General features: G+C 40.2%; 1 protein-coding gene across 1 annotated transcript in view; it reads left to right on the top strand.

Moving 5' to 3' along the window:
• The window catches only part of MTMR10 (myotubularin related protein 10), a 42,557-nt gene extending 18,982 nt beyond the window's left edge, over window positions 1-23,575 (top strand). Inside the window, exons 6-16 of the mRNA XM_086471293.1 lie at window positions 9,822-9,912; window positions 12,306-12,480; window positions 12,886-12,973; window positions 13,146-13,234; window positions 14,209-14,339; window positions 14,462-14,531; window positions 14,723-14,793; window positions 15,671-15,840; window positions 17,189-17,359; window positions 18,281-18,463; window positions 19,007-23,575. Of these exons, the coding sequence (XP_086327419.1) occupies window positions 9,822-9,912; window positions 12,306-12,480; window positions 12,886-12,973; window positions 13,146-13,234; window positions 14,209-14,339; window positions 14,462-14,531; window positions 14,723-14,793; window positions 15,671-15,840; window positions 17,189-17,359; window positions 18,281-18,463; window positions 19,007-19,606 (1,839 nt within the window). The 3' untranslated portion in view covers window positions 19,607-23,575. The remainder of the gene's footprint in view (window positions 1-9,821; window positions 9,913-12,305; window positions 12,481-12,885; window positions 12,974-13,145; window positions 13,235-14,208; window positions 14,340-14,461; window positions 14,532-14,722; window positions 14,794-15,670; window positions 15,841-17,188; window positions 17,360-18,280; window positions 18,464-19,006) is intronic.
• Window positions 23,576-24,475: the final 900 nt, after the last annotated feature.

Here is a 24,475-nt window from a genome sequence, read left to right as displayed (position 1 = left end):
GCTGAAGGACAGAGCTCAGAGGGTTGTGATCAGCGGTGCAGAGTCCAGCTGGAGGCCTGTGGCTAGTGCTGTTCCCCAGGGGTCAGTACTGGGTCTGGTCTTGTTCAATATCAGCGACCTGGATGAAGGGACAGAGTGCGCCCTCAGCAAGTTTGCTGATGACATGAAGCTGAGAGGAGTGGCCGATACACCAAAGGGGTGTGCTGCCATTCAGCGAGATCTGGAGAGTTGGGTGGAGAGCAACCTGATGAAGTTCAGCAATGGCAAGTGTAGGGTCCTGCACTGAGGGAGGAATAACCCCACACACCAGTACAGGCTGGGGGTCAATGTGCTGGAGAGCAGCTCTGCGGAGAAGGACCTGGGAGTCCTGGTGGACAGCAAGTTGACCATGAGCCAGCAATGTGCCCTTGTGGCCAAGAAGGCCAATGGCATCCTGGGGTGCATTAAGAAGAGTGTGGCCAGCAGGTCGAGGGAGGTTCTCCTCCCCCTCTGCTCTGCCCTGGTGAGGTCACACTTGCAGTACTGCGTCCAGTTCTGGGCTCCCCAGTTCAAGAGAGACAAGGAACTACTGCAGGGAGTCCAGCAGAGGGCTACGGAGATGATGAGGGGGCTGGAGTGTCTCTCTTTTGAGGAGAGGCCTGGGTCTGTTTAGCCTGGAGAAGAGAGGACTGAGAGGGGACCTTATCAACACTTTTAAATATCTAAAGGGCAGGTGTCACAAGGATGGGGCCAGGCTCTTTTCAGTGGTGCCCAGTGACAGGACAAGGGGCAGTGGGCACAAACTGGGGCACAGGAAGTTCCATCTGAACATGAGGAGAAACTTTACATTGAGAGTGACAGAGCCCTGGCACAGACTGCCTAGGGAGCTTGTGGAGTCTCCTTTTCTGGAGATGTTCAAAACCCACCTGGATGCGATCCTGCGCAACCTGTTGTAGGTGACCCTGCTTTGGCAGGGGAGTTGGACTAGATGATCTCCAGAGGTCCCTTCCGACCCCTGCCGTTCTGTGATTCTGTAATCAGAGATGATTAGTCTACATAACAGAACTAGCTCACCAGCTTCCTTGTTCTGGATCAGTGCCATAGGTTGAGTTACAGCTCCTCTGACCTCCATGGCACCACTTCATGGGCAGGCGGGGCACAGCAATCCTTTCATAAGGAATGACCCAGTTTGCTCACAGAGCTTAAGAATTTCCCTTCTCGGTAGGATAAAGTTTGAGCTTAACCCTCTAAGTCCTAAGAACCATCTGCCCAGATGTAAGTCTGTTTCCAGTTATCAACTGAGTAACTGGTGAACCAGTTAATCACTTCTTCACCTTTTACCCTGTCAGAGATCCATGGGCAGAAGCCCAGTAAGGAAGCAGGCTGTTCTTTCCTTGCTGCTGTTTTAGGTTCCTCCCTGCCTGCTGCCTTTGCTGTTTGTAACCTTTCCTGATTGGCAACCTTTCAGCAGCCAAGTCCCCTTTCATAGCTTCTCTGAAATCTCCCTGGAGCAGTCTGTGTCCTGCGATATCTTTATAGCTACTGTTTCTAATTGGCTGTCACAGAAGAAGTCATTAGCCTGGAGGAGCAAGGAACAGAGCATTAACTCAGCATCTCATTAACACTTTTTGTGTTGCATTTACTTACACAAGAGCAAAAAGTTAAACCTTTTTATGAAGGTGCTTACTTTATAAATTGATAAGTACATGGTCTAGCGTGATTTCTTTTGGTAGGAAGAACAGCTAGTCCTGGAGATCCAGAAGGGTCTGAATATATGTGGTTATAAAGTTAGTACTGATGGCAACCAAAAGTATAACAGTTGCCACTTCAAATATCAGAATACGCTTACTAGGGAAGTGAAAGGAAACTTGTACAAATTGTAGTATCTGCTGTGTGGTTACTAAAACATCAGTTGTAATGCTCGAGGAGGTTACTGCAACTTTGTATGGGTGTATCACAGAAGCAAACTTTTACTGAAGGGAGATAAGGTTCTGTTAATCTAATCTAATGTTTCCATAATAACATTATTCTGTTAGCACTGAAATATAAATATCTAAAATCATCAAGTCCTTAGATCAGGTTTCTTATATCAGGATTTTGCTTAAACTATTTTGGGATGCTGTGAACACTAGAGTGGTCTTACACAGCATATTGAATGCAGTTATTTTGTTCTTTCCGGTATTTAAATGGCATGCTAGCAGTGCACTCTCGAAAGATTTTTATCTGGTTTCTGTTCTGCCCTTCAAGTAGTACGTACTAGCAAGGTTCTCCTGATGTTTAAAAACAGAGGAAGGTGGTCAGGCCTCCTTATAGTTCTGAAGGGCATCTTAATACATATTTACATCCAACTATTTGTGCATGAAAACACTGGTAGCTGTCTACTTGGAAATAATTGTGTGTTCATACCTTTTGTAGGGAGGACCAAGACTTAAAGTATAACTGAGTTTTGGTGTGAGGGAATTCCTGCTCTTTGCCTGGGCTGAGTGTGCTATCATTGTCCTCTGACTGAGAGAATGTTATAGTAGAGAACTGACCATGGAGTCAGAAGTGCTGGATGGGAGAGGTCTGTGGAGATCACCAGGTCCACCTTTCTCTTCAGAGTTGCCACTATTAGGTGAGGTCAGCTGTGGATTTGTCCAGTCGTATCTTGAAAACCACCAAGGATGGAGAGCCGTCTCCCTCTGTGGGTAGCTTGTTGCAGTGCTGTGTGTTTTTCCTGATGTCCAGCTTGAATGTCCCAAGATGAGTTTCTGGCTGCTGCCCGTTATGTCATCTGGCAAGACTGAGTCTGTAACTACCTTCCTGATAGTGGTTTCCTGCTGTCTCGGTATTGCTATAGAAACCCAGTTTCTTCAGAAGATGTACTTCGGGACCGTAGTCATCTCAGTAGCTCACTACTGGACCCTATCCAGCTTCTCTTTCCTTTTGACCTGGGAGCCTAATCTCCAGGCATAGAATCATAGAATGTATGGGGTTGGAAGGGACCTCTAAAGGCAGTCTAGTCCAACCCCCCTACAATAAGCAGGGACATCTCTAACGAGGTCAGGTTGCTCAGAACCCCGTCAAGCCTGACCTTGAATGTCTCCAGGGATGGGGCTTCCACTACCTCTCTGGGCAATCAACATTTCTTTGAGAAAAATCAAAGTAACTGTCAGATATATTTTTGCCTCACAAATTTGCTCGTTCTCATTTTGGAGCTAAATATGAAGACCTCCTGAGTAAAAAATGAACTGGATAAATCATGCTTAAGTGTTTTATGAAGGTTTTCTAGGATGCTTAGTGTTGAGAAACTATGGAACTCAGAATTTCTGTTGGCATCAGTGAATTGTGCAGGCCATAACTAAAATCATGTCTGAAGTATGTATGACTGAAGTTTTTTCAAATAAGGTTTTTTCCACTTGTTTTTAAAATAAGCAGAAGAGAAGGTGATGTCACAGTTAGTATTACAATCTCTGTTCTGTAAAGCAAGAGACCTGCATGTTAGTGCTTTGTAAATCATAAATGGCTTCCTTAAGCAAACTTTACATAAATGCAGTCAGCTATACATATCAGAGCAGGGAGATTTCTAACTAAGTGTCATACCAATAATACAGAGGAGTATCATACTATGAATAAAGCACTGGTAGGTCAAATTAAATATCTGCCTGCTAAAATATATGCTTCACACTATGTGAGTATAAATGTCTATAACTTGCTGCCGGATGCTAGGAAATGTTCTGTTTAGAGCAATGGTTAAACAAATAAAAACAATACACTTGATAATTAGTATTTAAAAATGAGCGTTAAATACATGGAATAGTTACAAGGAGAACAGGTACTAACTTCATACAGTTAAGTAATTTGTTTTATGCATAGTTCTTTGAATGTAATGGAAATGCTCAACAGCACTCAGTTACATAAACTGGTGTTGGCAAAGAGAAGGTACTTTGTTCCTAAGGAAGTGTCTGTATTTGCTGAACAGAGCATGAGGGAGAATAACCCTTCCTGATTCAGCTGCCTTACTAGAATAGGGAGTATTCTGAGTCTTTTTTGGTAGTAAGTGTGAAAAGAAGGATCCAAGTTTGAAAGCAGTCAGGCTTCAGATGTGGACAGTCTGACTGACTTGATCACATAGAGACATGATGCGTGGGTAATATTGGTAGAACTTTCAGACGTGTTTTTCTCTATCTTAAAGCACAAACAAATTGGAAGACCACACTGAATTTTGAGGTGAATTCATTTATTTTGGAGCAAATGAAGAAACTTAAAAATCTGTTCTATTAGGAAGATACCTTCAACATTACTTGCAGCCGATACATGGTAATAAAATACTGTCTCAGCATTAATCAGTGAAGTAAATATTTTCTTCCTCATTTTCATTAATGGACATTTGAGACACAAGAGTTAAGAAATAATAGAGGGAATGGAAACGTGCATTCATCACTGTTTAGTGGTTTGATTCTGGTTTGTCTCTAAAATAAAGCTATAGTCTCCAAAGGAAGGAAAGCCAGATGGGTGTGGGAGGAAGTGGAGGATGGGGAAGCAAGGGTAAGCAAGTTGGGGAAGTCTTAAGTTAGGCAGTGTGAAAGAAGCAGTGTTTCACATTGCTTAAAGGAAAAGGAATGATTTTGTTCCAAAAATCATAACAAACAGTTAAACTGAAAACTCCTGCTAATTTTTAGCCACTACAGTACTTGACATTAGACTAAGAAGTTAAAATCTATGAAAAGGTGAGGCTTCAGAGTTTGTGACTGTTAAATGATGGATAGTGTGTTGCTTCACCACGTGTACAAATTTTGGCAGTGCACCAGAATGGCGCACACCCTATAATCTCCTGTTTCCTAAATATATCTCCATTTTCTCAGTCCCTTTCTCTTCTGGAACTCCCTCAGTTCTTTTCCTTTGGGAAGCTTTTTAAAATGAGTGTAAGAGCAGTTTCAGAAACACATGTTTAATCAAAACAGAAGGAAAATTATTTCTCTCCAATCTTGTTTCCCGTGCAATCAAAACTAGCCTTTTCACATGTCATAATACTTGGGATGAAGTGTAACAGTTTTTTTCCTAATTGTTATGAAGAATAGTATGAAACGGAGGGTTTTGGACTAATGGTTATGACCCTTTCTGACGTGTGTTTTTTTTCTTCCAAACTTCTGTATTACCTTGCTTTAATTGTTTATGCAGATCACAAAATTGGTAATACCTCAAGACACTGGGAATGCATGAGAAGATATTATTATCTTTATGGTGATTGGAGGGGGTGAAGAAAACTTTTTTCAGAAGTAAACTTACTGAAAGGTATATTAAAAAATAGCAATATATTTTAATATTTCTCTTAAAGCTTAGGAAAGGAAAACTGTACTTAGAATTCAAATGCGTTCTTGTACAAACAAGGATTCTGATACAGAAACAGTTACTTCAGCTTCTGAAATCCTTGTACTGTTTCCTCTCGTGTAGATTACTTGTACTCAAACCAAAGTAGGTATTATGTATAGCTGGCATCGGAATTCTTATAGAAGGGAAAAAAAGCAATTCTCAATTAAACGATTCATAGCTTAGCAGCTAAGAGAATGTGCACAATGGTTAGGGCTAAAGGTCTTGTTACCTGGAAGCTTATTTTCCCAAGAAGGCTTCCTGCCTGGGAGGGTTTAACAAATTCTGTCTGTGGGACTTGATCTGGTCCTGGTTGCACGACTTTCTGCTACAAGTGTCTACCCTGAATAGGAAGTAGCAAGGGAAGATAGTGTCCTTCCAGTGAGTTTGTAAGACTGGTAGCTTGGCTTAGGTGAGGAGGTGGAATGCAGGGCTATGCTAACTTTAGCATATCTTAAGTATGACTGTTCAAAACACTTTTCTAAGAGCATTAGCAATATTTTGAAGCTTTCCTCCTTGATAAAATTCCTGTTGAAGAGGAGGGCTTGCCCTGAAAGTATCGTTTATTTTTCTTAGATAGGGGTTGAGCAGGGGACACTGGCATAGGGAAATGGCCTTTGTACTATGAAATAATTGCAGCCATTGTGTTTACTGCTTTTAATAAATGAACTTTCCAACAAGCAGCCTATTCTCTTGTTATTTGACTGAGCCTAAATATCTTCATCTTTACACAATTGTAAATTGGCAAGAATACCAAACATTTTTCAGTTTGATATGAGAACATTTCCTGTAAAACATGTTTGTCTTCCAATTTAAGGGCTTTCTACTTATGGTGGTAATCTGCTGAGATCTGTGGAATGTGCTTGTCTTCTGAAACATTCAGACAATAAAACTACTAAATGGATTTAGTGAGGAATAAACTAAAAATAGGGATGTCTTTACTACTTTTGTAGTGTATATATGAGTGGAATTTGTCTAAAAAGTAAAAATGAAGACAGTAGCAGGTTAAATACATTTTTTAATAATAGGAATAGAGGCCCTGAACCTGTATTGTAATCTGCAGGTGGACTGTTTCACCCATATAATACCTAGTACTGTGATATTGTGAGTTACATCTATCTTGAGGAACACCTAGGAGTGTTTTTCAGCTGCTGGGTTCAAAAGCACAGCTATGGTCTCATATTTTTTTTGGGAACCAGATCTGAATGCTTACCATCTCACCACCCTGCCACACATGCCTGCTCTGCGCCCTTCAGTTTTACCCCTCTTAACACAGCATCCACATACTCTCTTTCTCAGATGTGGAAAGTAAATGACAGATTTCAGCTGCTGCTTTTAAAAATAGGTTTTACTGTATTTCTGTTGTGTTGTTTGGCAGCACAATGGAATTTTTTGTTGTCTTGCAATTCATCCTCAAGCCTTGAGCGTAGATCAGTATAATAAAAGGCTTTCATCCTTCACTCCCGTAAATGAAGATGAGGAGTAGCTCTGTTAATATTTGTTACTGTAGTGAAAAGTTACATACTCAAATGGAAGTCAAAATGCGTGTGCACACAGATTTCAGTTTTGTTTCATTGTGAATGATAGGCAAAAGCAGTCTGTTGAAGAGCCCGAGTATTATGGAATAGCTGGCTACTTCAGCTTTGATTGGTACACGGAAATCGCAAGATTTAATAAAATGCATGTGGCTTCCAGTTATTAGAAGTTTTGCCAAATCCTGGAAATGAGCTTATAAATGTTCATTTGAAAAAGTCATGCTCGACTATTTCCCAGTGACACTTTTACTGTTTTGGAGGTCCATTCCCCCCGCCTTGGAATGTCGTGTCCTCTATTTTCTTTTGCAGTTTTGTTGTGGAACTGAAAGTCTGGGGAGAAAAGTTAAAGCAACTGTCCTACAACTTGATAGGAATTATCTTGTTGGGGAGTGTTTGTGAAAAACCATTTGCAACTCAAGTGGTCTGCAGTCATTACTGATTTTGTAAATCATGAAGCATGTCCTTATCAAAAGCCAAAGTAAATAAAAATGAGGAAGGTTCCATAATGCCATGTATGTCACATACAAGCTAGTAAAAGTACAATAACTTTCTCTGTGCAGAAATTAGCATAAGTGAGCTCTTAAGTTTTTTTCCTTGGCACAGTGCTGCCAGTAGTAGTATTACTTCAGTTGTGTGTCATACAAATCTACCTGTTTATGTCTGACAATAAGAAAACTTTCCTTCAGTAACAGAAAACAATTTCTTGGAGGCACAGAAGTTTTTCAAAAATAATATCCAAAACTGCTAAATAGTGAATGAATTGTGTCCACACGTTGCCAAGTATAAAAAGTCATGGAGAGTTGAGGGGAAGGAAGAAAAGGGAAAGGAAGAATTTTAGGTGTTAATAATGTGGACTTACGCTATGTCTTTGTTCCTGATGAAGAACTTCATCACATGGAATTTCTGTATCTGAACATGTAGAATAGAGTTTTGTGTCTTATAACCTCCTTTTCATCAAATACTTTCTTTAGAGATAAGGCAAGTGTATTTTAGTAAAATGGAGAAGCAAATGCTGAGGGAAGAAGGCAAAGCTAAAGATTCCATATCAGGTCTTGAAATTTGGAGAACAACAGTGCCAAGCTCTACTTGAAAGGTTTTTTTCTTCCTGAATTTGATTCTTCTACATATTAGGGATTTTGTCAAATCCTTTGTATTCATTAGAGAATAGCCACATTTAAAGAGATAAAGGCTAGCACAGCCTGACTGCATTTGAAGTCTAGTGTCTAATCCTAAATGATTTTCTGCACTCTTAATTTTCATAATCTTAGGGTTCTACCAAAATGAACAATTTATATGGACAGGTTGCTTATGTGATGCTGGTCCCAAGACTGTCGCAAAGAATGCGATGACTTAGGGAAGACTCTTCCATATTCCCCAAGTTAACCTCAGCTGTTCTGAGGATGCATATCTCATTTTAAATCTCTGCTGAATTTCCTTTTCCAGGGCAGGGCTTGTGACTCAGCCTGGTTAAACCTAATTAATGGCTCACATGGTTAGAGACAGTGTTGGAGCTTGCTATGAACCTGCAGGCATCTAGAAGTTATGGGTGGATTTCTTCTGTGAATGAAATCCCATCATCCTCAGAACTTAGAAGGGCTATGCCAAAATTTAATGAAGGTGACATCTTGTTACCTTCAGAATGTTTGGCTGATATTTCAGTGCTCAGGATTGGTTGGGGACTGGGAAGGGGGTGATTACTGGCATGTTTAACTGTAGATCCCCCTTGCTTGGCAAAAAGATCTACCCAAAGAACTCACTTTTTATTGAAATCGGAGATTGGTGGAGCATCTTTGGCCCGCCATTCAGCTGACAAACAAACTGCAAGTGACAAACATGAAGAAAACATCTCCCACCGTGAATAACTTACTTCCAAGGAACTTGGGGGGAAAAGCTGCTCTTTATTACCAGACAATTTGCTTTTCATTTATATTCATCAATGCCCTTCATAATTTTGGAATACAACTGATGAGATGCAGAGTTGAAATAGGTCCTAGCAGTCTTTGAAGAGCAACCTCTTGTTTTCCCTTCCAAGAGCACAAATTTTTGAAGATGGAGTTTTGAGTATCACAGAGTAGTAAGCCTGATGCCTATATAGGGTGAATTAGTGGAAAAGATAAAAAATTTAATTAGATACAAACTTTTGGTTAGGTATGATACTTTAGGGAGGAACCAACAGGGCCTTTGTAGAGGGAAGTCATGCTTCAAAAAACTCTTGGACAAACCGACAACTTTGTAGAAGAGATATCTGTCAAATGCTGTTGAATACTGATACCACGTTTTAGTTCAGGAAGTGCCTGAACTATGAACAGCTGAAAAGCATCCTGGTAAAATTTCATTATGTGCTTTCTCTGTTTTTTACCCTCTTCCCTAAGCATCGATTGCTGACCGCTGTCAGGAACAGAGTGCTAGGTTGGACCTTTTGAACTGACTCAGTATGCTCATTCTTATGTTCTTCTGCTACGTTGATAAGTATTCTTTATTTATTAAAAAAAAAAAAAAAAAAAAAAGTTATTTGTCAAAAGACTAATGACAAATGAGATTTTGCTGTACTGTGCTCTCTACCTGTGTGTATTGTGCTCTTTTCTTTTTCTGTTCTCCTCCTTTCTTCTATATGCAGGTGGGCAGGCACAGCACGGTAGCTCCAAGACCCTGCCTGGGGACTTTGTTGATACAGAGAATCATGTTTAGGGATGCCTGTTGCAGTCTGACCTTTCTTGAGAAAACTTAGTCCATGCTTATCAGTTAATCACTCTTGATAGATGGTCATGAACTGTGATTATGGTAATTGTTTCTCGGCAAATACAAGTATGTTTAACTGTATAATTCACTCCTCTCAAAATATGGAAATAAAACATCAGAAGACTGACTTAACTTTTGGTCTGCATGTTTCACACTGTCATAATTAAGGGCAATAAATTTTATGTCTATAAATAACAGTAATAAATGTTTCTTTCCTAGGTGTGCCTTGCAATAGCTCATTATTCTCAGCCAACAGATCTTCAGCTTCTCTTTGCATTTGAGTATGTTGGGGAAATGTATCATAATCCAGGTAAGTATGAAACTATTTTGATTACTTTCTTTTTTTTTTTCATATTTCATAATACGTAATTTTAGTCAGACTTCTGCCTAGAAGCAGTGGCAAAAAGCATTTGAGGCTTTCTCCAGGGGTAATAAAATTGGCTTGTCCTGCACGCAACCTCTTACTTTTGGTTTTAAGTTATTCATTGTGATAAGACATTAACGAACAAAATTGAAAGAAATGTCTTTCCTGTCTGAAACCAAACAAAACTACCTACATCAGCACTTACATCAGCATGAATACTCATATTTCTCAATTCACGCTTCGATCCTCCTATTGTATGTCTATATTGGTACCCTAGGTACCTAGCTAATCTCCCATCAGGCAGGCTTGTACACCTGCCCTTCTTTTAGGAATAAGTTTCTCTTCTGGTGGTATTGCAGGAGGATTTGTGCAACTTGGGACACCATGCCTTCTTTCGTAGAGGCTTACTAGGCAGTTCTTACCGCTCAAAACCTCCACCACCCCTGCTGAGTTGGAGCACACCCTCTCTGCTCAAGGCCAATCTCCAACTGAACCTTGTCAGTTAGGTAAGCCTGAAAAAGATGCCTTTGGAACTTGATTTCTAGTGTAATGCTGTGCGGTCACTGCTTAGTGTTCCCCAGCCAATACACAGCTGAAGACCATCAGTTCTAGCGTAACAAGCCTCCAAATAAAGTGCCATTGATGTAATTTTGTGGTACTGAAATATTTACTCAGCAGCTGGCATTAGAAATCACTGATCCACCTGCTACAAAATTTGAATGTTGTGGAATTATGAACTCAGGCCTTCAAATTTGCACAAAAATGCATGTTTTTCATGCAGGTGCCTACATGACTGCCCTGTGCATGCACAAGGAGTCTGCATGTGATTATGTTGCACACATAATTAGACAGACAATTTCTTACCTGATGAAACTGGAGCGGTTATTAAAGTCCATGTATTTAAGTGTTACAAAGTACTAGGGAGGAAGCCAATTTGCAGATAAAATGACAATAAAATGTTGAAGTGGAGTGTGAACAAAATGTTAGTCTGTCACAAAATTGCCTTTGTTCTGTCCTTAAAATACCTTTTGCTGTATGGAAAAATACCTAGTGGAAGAATTGCATAAGGTGGGTAAAAAAATGTTGTTCCTCTGGAGCAGCAGACCAGAATGGCAAAAGATAGTTGTTCTGCTATGCTGCAGTTGCTGGAGAAAACAGTTGGAAATACTTTTGGTTTGGGTTGAGGTTTTTTTGTTGTTGTGAACCCTGGTGTCTGTAGCATAGATCTCTGGCTCTGTTCTTACAGTTCCAGCACTGTGTTTTATGGCTCTCTATCCCTGCTAGTCCCAGTAAAGTAAAAGTTGAAATACTGTCTTTGTGCTTCTTGAGGAACATAAAAAGCCTGTGTTTCTCTGGTGTACATGTACATCATTTTTTCCCAGGCTATATTTGATAATTGTATGCTGCTATTGAAAAGTAAAATTATAACATTTTTTTTGTAATTATCATATTCCTCTATATGCTGTCTTTGAACAACTACTACATTCTGGTTTTAGTCCAGTTTTCTTCTGAAATAAACATAAGTTGCCTGAGTATTTGTGCAAGAATGAAATTGATAGATAGAGAAAGTAGAAATTACACAGTCACCGAGAGATCAGCAGAGCCATAATGCTGTATTCTGCTTTGTTTGAGCAGGCACTTGGATCTTTACAGGCTTGCTAAAGCTAGGAGCTTTCATGGGGGAGGTAATAGGGAGGTAATTCATCTAAAAATTTATGTGCAAGTATCAGGAAACAAAACGTGGTCTCCTTTGACCCAGCTGGTTGCCTCCTTGGCACCTAAAGAACGACCAGCAAAGGAGAGCCTTCTGTATTAGTAACGGACTGTATAATCTTCTTGGTCCCTAGCCACAAAATGGTAGGCCATCTTTTTGTGTGGATTTAAAAAAATATATATATTTAAGACTGGCCTTCAATTTATTTCACTTGCTGTTGAAATTATATGATTTTTATTTTGCTTTCCTCATAAGGTACATAATTAAAGGGTAGATTATAAAGGGTTCATGTTTTTAAAATGTCGCTGACTTCGGTATGTTGAGTGGAGAAGTCCTGTGACTGAAGATAACATTCATTCCTGAGTGTTAGTAGATCTTGCTTTCTATTAAGCAGCACAACATACCGATTTTATGTTGCTTCTTGGTCAAAATTGCAGGAAAAAACACATTTACATCTTCAGGTATTGCCAAGCTGTCATTCAGCCACTGATCTGTTGTAACACAAAAATAGGTAACATTAGTTCTGATGCTAGTGGCTCATTCTTGTAATTAGGAAAGTGAAGATTTTATTTTATTTTATTTTATTTTTTTTTTTAATGTGCATTGATGAATTTTCTTTTCCTAGCAAAGAAGGTGAACGGAATAGACCCAGGAGGTGGTGGTGGTGGCATCAGCAATGCCAGTGGCCAGCAGACACCTTTGTTTGAGACTTACTCTGATTGGGATAGAGAAATCAAAAGGACAGGTGCATCAGAGTGGAGAGTTTGTTCAGTCAATGAAGGTTATATGATATCTACTTGGTAAGTGTCTCTTACAATGCCAGTAGCAGAAAACAAGGCAATTGTACTGTCTTTCCCTGTCTCTACCTAACTGTGCAGTTCACCTCTAAAATGTGCCGCTCTCTGGAGGGGCCCTTAGTTGAAAGATCCTGCAAGTGCTGTCATGAAAGGAAACATCATATTTTGGCATCTGTCGCTTTCGTGCTTTTGTACTTCCTTCTGAAACACGCACATTTCTAGGCAAATACATCTGAGCTATACCAGTGATACGTAAGGCCATGCAGACATACAGGACAACCAGTTAACACTGCGGTATTAGGGGCCAGTGCATTATAGTTTGAGTTGGTAAGACAGCATTGCAACAAGAGAAAAGCTGGTAGAATACATAGGGAAAAGTAACCTGTTGTATCACATTTTTTCCCCAAGCCTTCCAGAATATTTTGTGGTTCCATCTTCCTTAGCAGATCAAGACCTTAAGCTGTACTCCTACTCATTTATTGGGAGACGAATGCCAGTAAGTATAGTCTTTATTCTGTTACTGTTCTTGAGCATTGTACAGTATTAATCTTAAAAATATGTATGCCAATTAACAGTTTCATGTGTAGCATTTAGGAAGAAACTTCTATGGAGTAATACTAACCTGCATTATTTTGCTGTTACTTTTGTGTTTTTTTTCCCCGTGTTAGTTATGGTCCTGGAATCACCCTAATGGGAGTGCCCTTGTAAGAATGGCCAGCATTAAAGATGTATTGCAACAAAGAAGAATTGATCAAAGGTAAATGATTAGTTACGTTGTTCTTTAATCAGATGTGTGGGATAACACAAGTGGTGACTGTGTGTAACATACGGCAGCAATGGGTAATTGAGAAGCTACTTGCTTTGTAATGTAGTGCGGCAGCTTTTGAGAAACTGTGCTCTGAATATAGTTCTGGCAGAATTTCTGTTCAAGGTCCACTTCGGTTTCAGTACCGAATAATTTTTCAAATTTTAAGGGATGTTTATTTTTTTAGGCAGCTAGTCATTCAGATGACAGAATGTATTGATAAAAGGGTCAGGCTTAATCTCTTCTATTGGTGTTACTGTATACTGTGTATGTTGGTGGAGATTTTCTTACCTGCTTCAGCAAGACACAATAAAAATGTCTTAATTTATTTGTGACATTGGGAAATGCAGTTCTGTAGATTTAGTGCCACAATTCACACAGTATTTCTGTGAAATATTTGTCATTCACTGTCCTTGATGAAAGATGAAGGCATTTAGAGCCTCACATAAGTAGTTTGCTAGCTTGGCATTTGTTCTTTGGTTTAATTCGTAGGGTGACTTTGTAGTAGTACAAACACTTGCATTGTGTGTGTTAGGCTGGAAACACTGTGAGATTTCCTGGCTTTATAAACTTTATACATGTTCTGTTTATTTAGCATAGGTAAGTCTTATTAAAAATGGTGGAAAATTAAGAATTTAATAGAGCTATTTAACCATAAGTCAGCCTCAGATTTTCATTTCCCAAACATATTTTAATGATCCAGCACTTCCATTTTTTTTGTTTTGTAGCAGATACTAAAAATATTTGAGTCAGTAGCTTTGTGGCAGGAGCAATACATCTGAACATAAACTAGAAAACTTTCTTTTAAATAAGGTGCCTGTTCTATGTCGGTTTAGTTGTTTGTGGATAAAGACTGTGGCATGTTTCTTGAAAGACCATTTCTCTCCTTTCCAATAATAAAATGGCTGATTCTTTTTCTCACTTAGGATTTGTAATGCAATAACTCGAAGCCATCCCCTGAGAAGTGATGTTTACAAATCTGATCTGGACAAGTGTCTCCCCAACATCCAGGAAATTCAGGCTGCACATACCAAACTAAAACAGCTGTGTGTTAATGGTATGCTGGACTGCCCTTTCATGGTGGTTAATTTCTTGAAATACCACAAATTCTAATAGATCTGGCTAACAGGAATCGTTCTTTGAAGTTGTTCTGCAATGTAATTACTTTCCTTGTTGCAGAGCCTTTTGAAGAAACTGAAGAGAAGTGGCTATCCTCACTGGAAAATACTCGCTGGTTAGAGTATATTAGGTTTGTACCAGTAACAAAATGATGGTTAATGAGATGTGGAAAACTTTCACCAGTGTAAATAAGCAGTAAATCAGTTGAAGGATTCTCTGTTTCAATATACGGGTTAGGTAAATAGATTTCCCAAATATTTTTTTCTTCCAGGGTGTGAATTTGTTGTATTAACTGTTGTATCCCTTTCTTTTCCTGTCTAGATTGTTTCTTAAGCATTCTGCTGAGCTTGTATATATGATGGAGTGTAAGCATGTTTCTGTAGTTCTACAAGGTAATACAACCGTATAGCACGCTGTAATACTTGGCATTAGTGCGATAATGTAGATAAACACATTTAGATAAAATCAACTGTAATCTCTGTGTGTAAACCCCGTTGTTTCCATGTATGTTAGGCATTTGAGGAACCTAGAAAGGAAAATAATTTTGATATGTATCTGAACTGTAGTATAGTCCTTAGCATCAAAGGAGTGTTTCACTTTGAGTCTTTGTGGTCTTTACTCTGATAATGACATGATAGAATCAAAAATTTTAGGGGGAACTTTTGTACTGTGTTAATTGGGCTAATACTCCTTGCATAAGCAATGTCAGTTTTATTCAGAGGTCCTGTATACAAAAGTATTTCACTGACACTGGCTGCTGTTGTGTAAGTTCAAGCAGATATTTGAGAAAAGACAGACACTGGAAAACTTGCTCATATCAAGATCAGTAGTTTGTTATTTTTACAAGTTTTTGCAAGACCCGTTCAACAGGTATATCCCACTCTGCCCATACAATGGCCTTCCAAAAACTGCTTCAGGGTGGAAAATTGTTGAAAATTTCCAGCAACATGAGCACTTTTCCTTCTCAGCACATCTTGGTTTAAATATCAGGTGTTTGTGTGGGTATTTTTTATATATTTATTATATATTCTTGATGAATGCATTGTTGTGGTGGATAATGCAGGAACCTCTTCCATGGTATTAGTCTCAGTTAAAAAATGTTTTCTTCTCCTAGTTGTTTTTGAAACTGAGAACAATTACAGCAGCAAAAAGCATGTTTTAAACGAAATCCAAAGAAAACCACCAGACCTCGTTTGCTCTTTGAGATCTAATTCTGTATATGTGCACATATACATCATGTATTTCATACGTTCTGTGTGTTATTCACAGAGGAAGAGGGACGGGACCTGAGCTGTCTTGCTGCTTCTCTCATTCAAGTCATGCTGGATCCCTATTTTCGAACAATTGTTGGATTTCAAAGCTTAATACAGAAGGAGTGGGTCATGGCAGGATACCAGTTTTTGGATAGGTGTAACCACTTAAAGAGATCTGACAAAGAGGTAAAAATGAATTGTATTTGTATGTGCTAACTGTGTCTGGTTTAGTATCAGCCTGAAAATTGCTTCATACAGAAATCTAAAAGTAAAAATATTTTTTAATACTTTCAAATCTCATGAAACTAATGTCAGAGAAAATGAGTCTTTGTCCAGGATAGAGATACATTTTCTTTATCCTCTAGCCCTGTGAGAATCAGGGGAACATCAGGTGCAACCAAATGCTGCTGCCTTTCTATGTTGCTTCACTGTTACACACGAAAAGGTCCCACCGTTACAAATGCTAGCACAACCCACGTTTTAAATTGAAATGAAGGGGGTTAGGAGTGGCGTCGGAGGGGGTCGTTTGTTTTGCCTCTTTTACCAAGGATATCTGTTTTCATCCCCATTCCTGTGAACTCAGTCATACCGACATGCAGTACTTCTCAGAGTACTGAGCTGATGGAGAAGCACTGCAGCTTTATGAACTGATGCACAGCTGTTGAACAGATGAGGAGAGGGTAGCACGGTGCTTGATTTTTCAGTATTTCCAGCTGAGCTTATTTGGCTTTGTCATTGCAAAGGAGAGACTTGAAATTGCAGTTGGAAAACCAGAGGGCCCTAGGTTAGCAGCCTCTTCCAGGGACAGTGCCCAAAGATACTAGACAACAGTATTCCCAGAGAGTGGAGCCAACAGATAAACTGAGGACACTGAGCACTAGGCAGAGAAAATGCATGAGGGGGTAAAGAAACTGAAATACCAAGGGGAGAATAATGAGAAAGCGGGAATTTTGACCCTAGGAAAGGATATGCAGAAGAGTGAAACTGGGAAGAAGAAAATAAAGCTTTATATAAATTGTAGTTAATACTTTTGCCATTCATGGGCCACTGTGGAAGGAGCTAGAAAGTGTAGTGAGAATTTAATGTGGCTGAATCATAAGCTTCCTCTTCTTTCAAACAAGAAGGAAGTATATACATTAAGAAAATAAAGCCAAGTAATAAGGAAGGCTCATGCAAGCACTGATTGGAGGTTATGAGGGACGTACAAGATGGCAGACAGCATTTTTGCAGCTACATGAGTATGGAGAGAGCCCAGGAAAAAACTGACCGGCTTCTTAGAGAGAAGGGAAGGCTGTGGAAAGGTAACACTGAGAAAGCCAGTTGACATAGTGCTTGTGGAAGTGGCTAAACAGGAATGCAGGGTATTATGGTTGCCTAAAATCATAAAAAATACAACACTGCAAGTAGTTTACCCTGTTGAAGACTGTACCAGAGGTGTAGCTAAATACCCTCATGTAGCACCAACGGCAAAGAAATTGGTATGACTTGAGAAAAGCTTATGTTAATTCTAATATTTCTCTGTTTCTTTTCCCAGTCTCCTTTGTTCTTGATGTTTCTTGACTGTGTTTGGCAGCTGCTAGAACAATACCCAGCAGCCTTCGAGTTTTCTGAAGTGTACTTGACCATGTTGTACGACAGTGCACGTATCTCACTGTTTGGCACTTTCCTTTTCAATTGTCCTCACCAGCGAGTAAAGGAGAGCACTGTGAGTATGAAGCATTACACCTACTTTTCAAATTAGAGACTTCAGCGTGCTGTTCCAGAAATACCATCGTCCCAACTAAATGGTGTTCCTTTCTGCTTTTCAAAATGTCACACTCTGTTCAGTGCAAGCTGTTCAGCTCCCCAGATGAGTATGATCAGAATGTCCTTTCAGGTGATCTTTGCATAGACAGTAACTAACTATTCAAGAAGAAAGTCTATTGAATTTCTTTTTTGGTTTTGTTTTTTTTTTTCCTAGAAACACATTATTATTGTACATTATTATCTGTATTCCTCTAGGAAACACACTTGTATCTGGAACTGATAAAGTAGAATGACAGGCAATAAACAGAATTCCACGCTTCAGGCAAACTTTTGAAATCTTTTGACATAGTTGTTTACATAGTTGGAAAAGACCGCGCGAAGTTCAGATAGTGACGCGCAGTGAAGGTATTTAGAAAACCAAACACTTAAATTTGTTTTTGAAAACTGGAGCTTATCAGAACTGTGTGGAGAAAACATTTGATGCCGAATAAAAGTAAAATCTACTTATTTTGTTAAATGTTTTCCCTTTAAAGTTGTAGGTAGCAACCTTACAGAGAAGTAGAGCATTGAGAGACCATTAGTGTATTCTCAGAATAAGTTTGGGGGGTTTAAGAGTAAACAAACAATTTAACACCATTGAAAAGTAATTTTTTTGCTACGTAAGCATTAGTCCTGCCTCTTCGTTGCACAAATGAAAAGCAGGGTACAGCTGTTTTCTCCAGCAGCAGCCTGTCTTGCTGCTCTGTTGCTTTGGTCTGCAGCAACCTCTAAATTATATCCTTGCTCGTTGCCCAGTAGTTCTACACTGGTTTATAATTCAGATCTGTGAATAAACCTATTTCTTTCATTTTTAATATACCTGAATGTTAACTTCTTGCAGGAATTTGCCATAAGCAAAAATATTCAGCTGGGTGATGAGAAAGGCCTCAGATTTCCTTGTGTTTGGGACTGGTCTCTTCAGTTTACAAGCAGGGATCGCCTGCTCTTTCACAACCCTTTGTATATTGGAAAGAGTGCACCGTGTGTACAGAATGGAGCTGTGAAAACTTTTAAACGCTCAAAGGTAACTATAGTGACGTCTGTCTGTGAGTGGACTGTTTCTGTGCTTAACCTTAAGGTGTTAATGCCAAAAAATGTAAGTTATACGGTGTTTTACACCTTCAGTTTAGCAACAGGAGCATTAATTCTCTTAGCTTCCCAGCCTAATGAAATTATTTGCTGTAGCAGTGAAGATGTAAATTGTTGAGCTTTGTGTTCCAGGACGTTTCCTGGTATTACTGAGCTCACTGACAACATTTGCATTATTTCACCTGTGGAAAAGTGATGAGATGCCACTTTTTTCCCCCCCAGGGTGTTCGATTTTTTCAGTGAATACTGATTAATTCAATCATTCACTGTTTTAGAAAGTCTAGAAAACATACCTATTTCTTTTTAAAGGCCACAGGTGGCCACACTGTTTGCCCTGTGAGCCATGCAGTAGACTCACAAGCTCAGAACTGTTCAAAGGTCATATCATTTCTCTGGATGATGCATCCTAGCAGCTCAGGGAAATCTGCTATGCAAATGAGCATAAAACAGGAAAATTACCAGTATTTATTTTCTGCAGAAAAACTACAGCTCCACATTGCGAGGTGTCCCCCCAGCATTAAAAAACGGAATCATCAGTGAGCAAGATTTCCTTCCAAGAAGAAACTCTCTGATACTAAAACTGAAACCGGACTTTTTACAGCCAGCAGAGAGTCAGGGTAGCGGTATGGAACAGTACTTCAGAGACTGGTTTGCGAAGCCCGTTGACTTGCACGGCATAATTCTGCCCCGTACCTCTGGAACACAAATAAAACTGTGGAAACTGTGCTACTTCCGCTGGGTTCCCGAGGCCCAGATTAATCACGGTGGCTTCATCACTGCTTTCCACAAAGTCTCTTTGCTGGCAGATGAAGTAGACATGTTAAACCGGAATCTTCGGCAGTACAAAAGCAGCTCTTCTCTGCAGGGCAGCTGCTCAGAACTGAATCAGAGCAGGATGTACTTCAGAGCAAATGGTTTAAATGACACCTCTCCAGCCCCAGACTTTCTCTCTTCCTCATTCCCGTTCTCTCCTGTAGGGAACCTATGCCGAAGGAGCATTCTGGGAACACCTTTAAGCAAATTTTTAAGTGGTGCCAAAATCTGGCTGTCCACTGAGACGCTTGCAAATGAAGACTAAGGTGATGTGATGGTTTAAAGGTTTGGGGAGAACAGCATATCATTTTGTTTTTCCTAAGGTAACACTGCTAAATGCAACATTGGAAGCTGTAATCATGTTTATATACAAAAATTACGTAAGTTTTGCACAAATATTTAAATGCAAAGCGAGTCATGCTTCAAATCGCACAATTTTGTCTTCAGTAGTTTTCATCTGCCAGGGCTTCTGGTCCCCGATTCCTTCTGTATTTTGGTGGATTGGCTCATTAGAGGCGATGGAGCATTTCATTAGCTAATTGAAAGGCTGGGTGCAGTCATTAATAAGGGTTCTGCTTGAAATATTTTTCCCAGATAGTGACTGAAGTGACTCTTGTGTTTAAAACAGCCTGGCAAGTCAGAGAAGTTAGGTGCAGTGGACGCAGACCGACAGCTGAAATCTGGGAACAAATTTGTTTTTTCAGATTGCCTCTTCAGGAAGAACACTTGCAAGCCTACATACATATGTACATACGAACGTTCTGTGACTTGCTCACCCTACATACGTGTTAATGCAGTGTGTACCACGGGGGGAGGGCTGTACCTTTTTCTTTCTCTCCCCAAAACGTATTCATTAACCGTTAGTCAGATTTGTGCTCTCTGTCATGGGCTTGACTTCAGACTATAGGAATCTACTTCAGGACGATGCACTGTTAACCTTGACTGTAGATATGGTATTGTAGTAGCTTAGAAGTGCCTTCAATGGGGAGGAACCAGTAGCAGATTACTCTAATGCCGCTGATCCTGCCCCAGCTTCTTACAACAGATTGTTGTGGTAAGTTCTTGTTCCATCCCCTGCCCGCCCCCTCCGTTTCTGGAAATAGCAGAAGGCCAGCTCCAGAGACAGTGTGACGCTTGAGCCTGTTTAGACATCTCGTGAGAGCCTTGCTTTTTCATACAAACACCTCCGATGCTCAGTGTTATGTCCCTGCACAGAGCCTGATCCCTGCTGACCCCCTCCTCGCCCTGCCGCAGGATGAAGTAGCTTTCAGCAGAGTTTGTACTTGGGCCCTACAGGGGTCCAGAAAGGAGGACGTGCTCCGAGCGGCCATATCCACGAGCGGTGCGAGTGCCATGGTCCCGTGGAAGCAGGTGCTGGCAGAAGAGTGGTTAGTGGTGCCACCTTTTTACGTACACGCGTGTCCCCACAGACAGTGCGAGAGACAAGCGCTGCTTGAGGGAATTACATCCAACAGCCTCCCTCTGCTTAACGCAGCAACCGCCTCTTCGCTCTAAAACCTTTTAAATTGTACCTCTCCCCTGGGTGCTGTGCCAGAAAAAGCCTCAGCTTTCACAGGGAGAAAAGCAAGAGAGTGAAGCATGCTGGGAGGGTGGAGGAACAGTAATGTGTCATTCCCATAGGTTAAGGCGTCTGTCAACTACCTTCTCTTAACGGCGAGGCTGTATTTTATATTAACGCATTCCTTTGTATGACACAAGCGCTGTTGAACCAACCCTGAGCCTCTCTTCAGGTGTTGACTCATGAGTTAAGGCACTGAAGGCCTTCTATGATAGACTAGAAGCTCTTCTCAGTTACTGGGGAGGAAAAAGAAAAGCTGTGTGATGATAATACACAGTACGTTACTGTTAAAAAAAGGCAGGGATGGGCAGGATTTGGAGCTCTTCATTTGTTTGTAAAACCAAACTGGTCTTCAGCACGGTCTAAAATCACAATCTGGGTTTTGGATGTCTAAGATTGCTCAAGTATTTATTTTAGAGAATAAGCATCTGGAGTGGCCTTATGGGTGCAAGCTTTGCGCTAGAAAAGTCCAGTGCATACAGGACCCTGTTTTCCCCTGGCTAGAAGTGGTACAAAGCTGGTGAGGGCTCTGGGGATGCTGTGTCCTCGCATTGCCTTTGGTTTGGTGTGGGGATAAGCAGGAAGTTTCATTGTAAAGGTGAGCTTTGGGGGGGCAGGCGGCGGGAGCAGACTTCCTTTTTTTAACTAACCAAACCCCCAAAAACCTGTTTTTATGCAAAGAAGCCGAGTGTGTGTGTGTGCACACGTGTGTGTGCGCTGGCGTGCGGACACGCACACGCATGTTAGGACTTCATGCCAGATTGGTTCTGGTCAACTGTTTGTGAGGAAAAAACGTGTATTCACCTCAATTGCCTGATTATGCTGCAAGTTGGTCTGAGCATGTTAAATGGTCCACAAACCAGTTATCTTTATTTACAAGCTTGCTGGAGCAGTCACCTAACTTGTTAATTCATTATTCAAATGTTTGTATTAGTTTGCTTTGGGGTTTCTTTTTTTTCTCATTACCTTACTGCTTTCCCTGGCCTGATACTTGACATAAAAGACCTCAACCTGTGTGCTTAGTGTCTTTTGGTACCAGTTTTTTTTTGTTTTTAAAATTAGTTAAAACTATGGTGTCTTTTTTTTTTTTTTCCTTAAAAGTATAACCTTTTTGTTTTAAAGGTACCAAAAACGTGTAAATAAATTATTCCACACAGGCAGCTGGTGGAATTAAAAAAAAAAAAGTTTAGGCTAGTACCCGCTGGGGGAAAAAATGGGTACTATATTTAAACAGGATTGTCTTTTATAAGGAGATTTCAGACATTTTTACATTTCAGTTCTAAGGTGTGTACAGATGCTGCAGATGGTGTTTGTATTTTATATGTATAGCACGGGAGGGGGTTAGAAATAGTATGCCTTGATAACAAACAAAACCTGTCTAAATATCTATTTGCCAAACAGACTTCAGAAGAAATTTTAGGCAGTTCAGAAAGGGGCGTGAGGCAAGCAGGGATGAGGAGAGCTGGGGCCCTCCTGCTGGGAGGAAGGGGAGCTGCCCCGTTTCCCTGCGACTGTGGACGAGGTTCTGCTACCTCGTGTTCATGCGGGCCTTGCCCTCCGAGGGGTCTGAACCACTGCTGCCTGTCTGTGCGTGGGACAGAGTCTGTGGTTTCTTCCTCCTAAGTTAAACGTCTTAACTTTTTTAATTTACTTTTGAAAGAGAGGTACTAAATGTTAATTTCAAAATACTCTCCCCTCAGCACAGCTGCCTTATCAATAGTCAGTAGGGACTGCTCTGAACATCTTCAATAACTTTCAAAAGCAATTTTGGGGTGTGAGTACGTATTGCTAACTTCTGTGTACAGAATATGACGTACAAGTGTGTGTATATATATGTGTGTGTGTATATATGTACACATTTTCCAATTTTAATTTCTGATCACAATTTAAAACAAGATACTGTTACTGCCATTTTGGTGTTGTGAGAGTAGAAAAACTACCAAGAAGCTTATTTTTTTTTTGTCCGTTTCTAGAAAACGTGCACTATTTTGGCTGTTACTGGCTGTTGTATCATGACTTCTGTACTACACTGTAAACCACGCTGGGGGAAATACGAAACACTGGTTGGAATGGTTAAAAGTGTACTGCCAGTGTCATTAATTGCTGCGAGGTGGAGCTTCTTGTAGACTTAGTGATCATGGTAGCACAACTTTATTCGCTGTTTATTGCCGTGTATCACAGAAATCCTTTCCGTTCCAGCAATCCATTGAGAAGTGTGTGTGTGTGTGTGTGTGTTCCCAGGCCTGCATGTGGGTTTAATGTCCGCTCGCCTGCAATACTACTTTGGTATTAACTGCCTTGTACTTCTAATGAAAATGTAGCAAGTGGGGCAAAGGTTTTGGCTTACTCTCGGATGGAAGGACAATAAAACCAAAAAAAATCCAGCATATATTTAAGCAAAGGACGAAATCTTAAATTTGCCTCTAACATAAAGAGACAGAAATCTGTACCTCAAATTGCTCTAGGCAGTAGGTTTCTAATGCTGTTGCTGTGATGGTTTAGAGTTCACTATTTCAACTGAAACTAAAACCTTTGTGCCTGATAATGATTTATTGAGTAAAGTAGCAGTGCCAGGAAGCTTATAAAATCCTGATGCTGAGCTGTGAATGTGAAGTAAATTAGACTAAATAAAAGTTCATACCTTTCCACAGCGAACTTCAGGCGGTTTTCTTTTGCTTCCTCTAACAACAAAAAAAGTGTGGGGGGGTGTTTTTCCAAGAAAAGCAGGGACACTGTGCTGTAGAAAGATGATTAATAAAGATGATGTGCAAATGATCTTAATTTCTTGCTATGTTCTGTTACAGTGACCGCTGTTTGTATGGTGAGCAGAATTTCTGGTCTCAGGCAAACTTACTCAGTATAAGAATGAAGACTCCAGAGAAAAGGTGTTGGCTGTGTGTTAAAATTGAGGCAAACACACAGGATTTTGCTGTCTTAAAAGAGAACTCATCCTTTTGCTTCCATTTGCATGGACTGACTGACTTCTGAATGAGAAAACATCAGTTTATGTGGGGCAAAACTGACTATAATGAATGACACACTACAAGTGAGTGCAGTGATCTTGGCACTAACAACTCCAGGCTGCTACCAGAGTATTTCCTTTCTACTGATAATACAGATACTCACAGCAGAAGGAGCTGCTCAGTAAATCATCCTTTCATACATAGCAGCACATTAAAACAGCATTTAAAAAAATAGTTTGGTGCCTTACCCTCTGCCATCATTGACCAGCTGTGTTCTTCTATGTTAAAGTGAAAAACTGAAATACAAAGTGGGGGCAGTGAGAAACCAAGCTGGTCCTGACAATCCTGGAAAGGCGCTAAACTTGCACCTTGCAAGGAAACTTGCCCAACACAATGAACTCGGGCTACACAGGCAGCATGAAAATGATCAGGACTTGATGCACCACATTTTTTTATTGTAGAGGATGTTCTCAGGTGGTACCGGTGTGATTGCAGTTGTTTCTCTTCACTGGGGAAAATCCCCGGCTGACCTTTCATAGAGGAAGTTCTGAACTGTGTATAGAAGAGAAAAGCTTTGTGCTTCTGAACACAC

Source organism: Leptosomus discolor, chromosome 11, assembly GCF_034619465.1.
Source record: "Leptosomus discolor isolate bLepDis1 chromosome 11, bLepDis1.hap2, whole genome shotgun sequence".
In the NCBI taxonomy this organism is placed as follows: Eukaryota; Metazoa; Chordata; class Aves; order Leptosomiformes; family Leptosomidae; genus Leptosomus; species Leptosomus discolor.
This window is presented reverse-complemented; position numbering and strand designations above follow the sequence as displayed.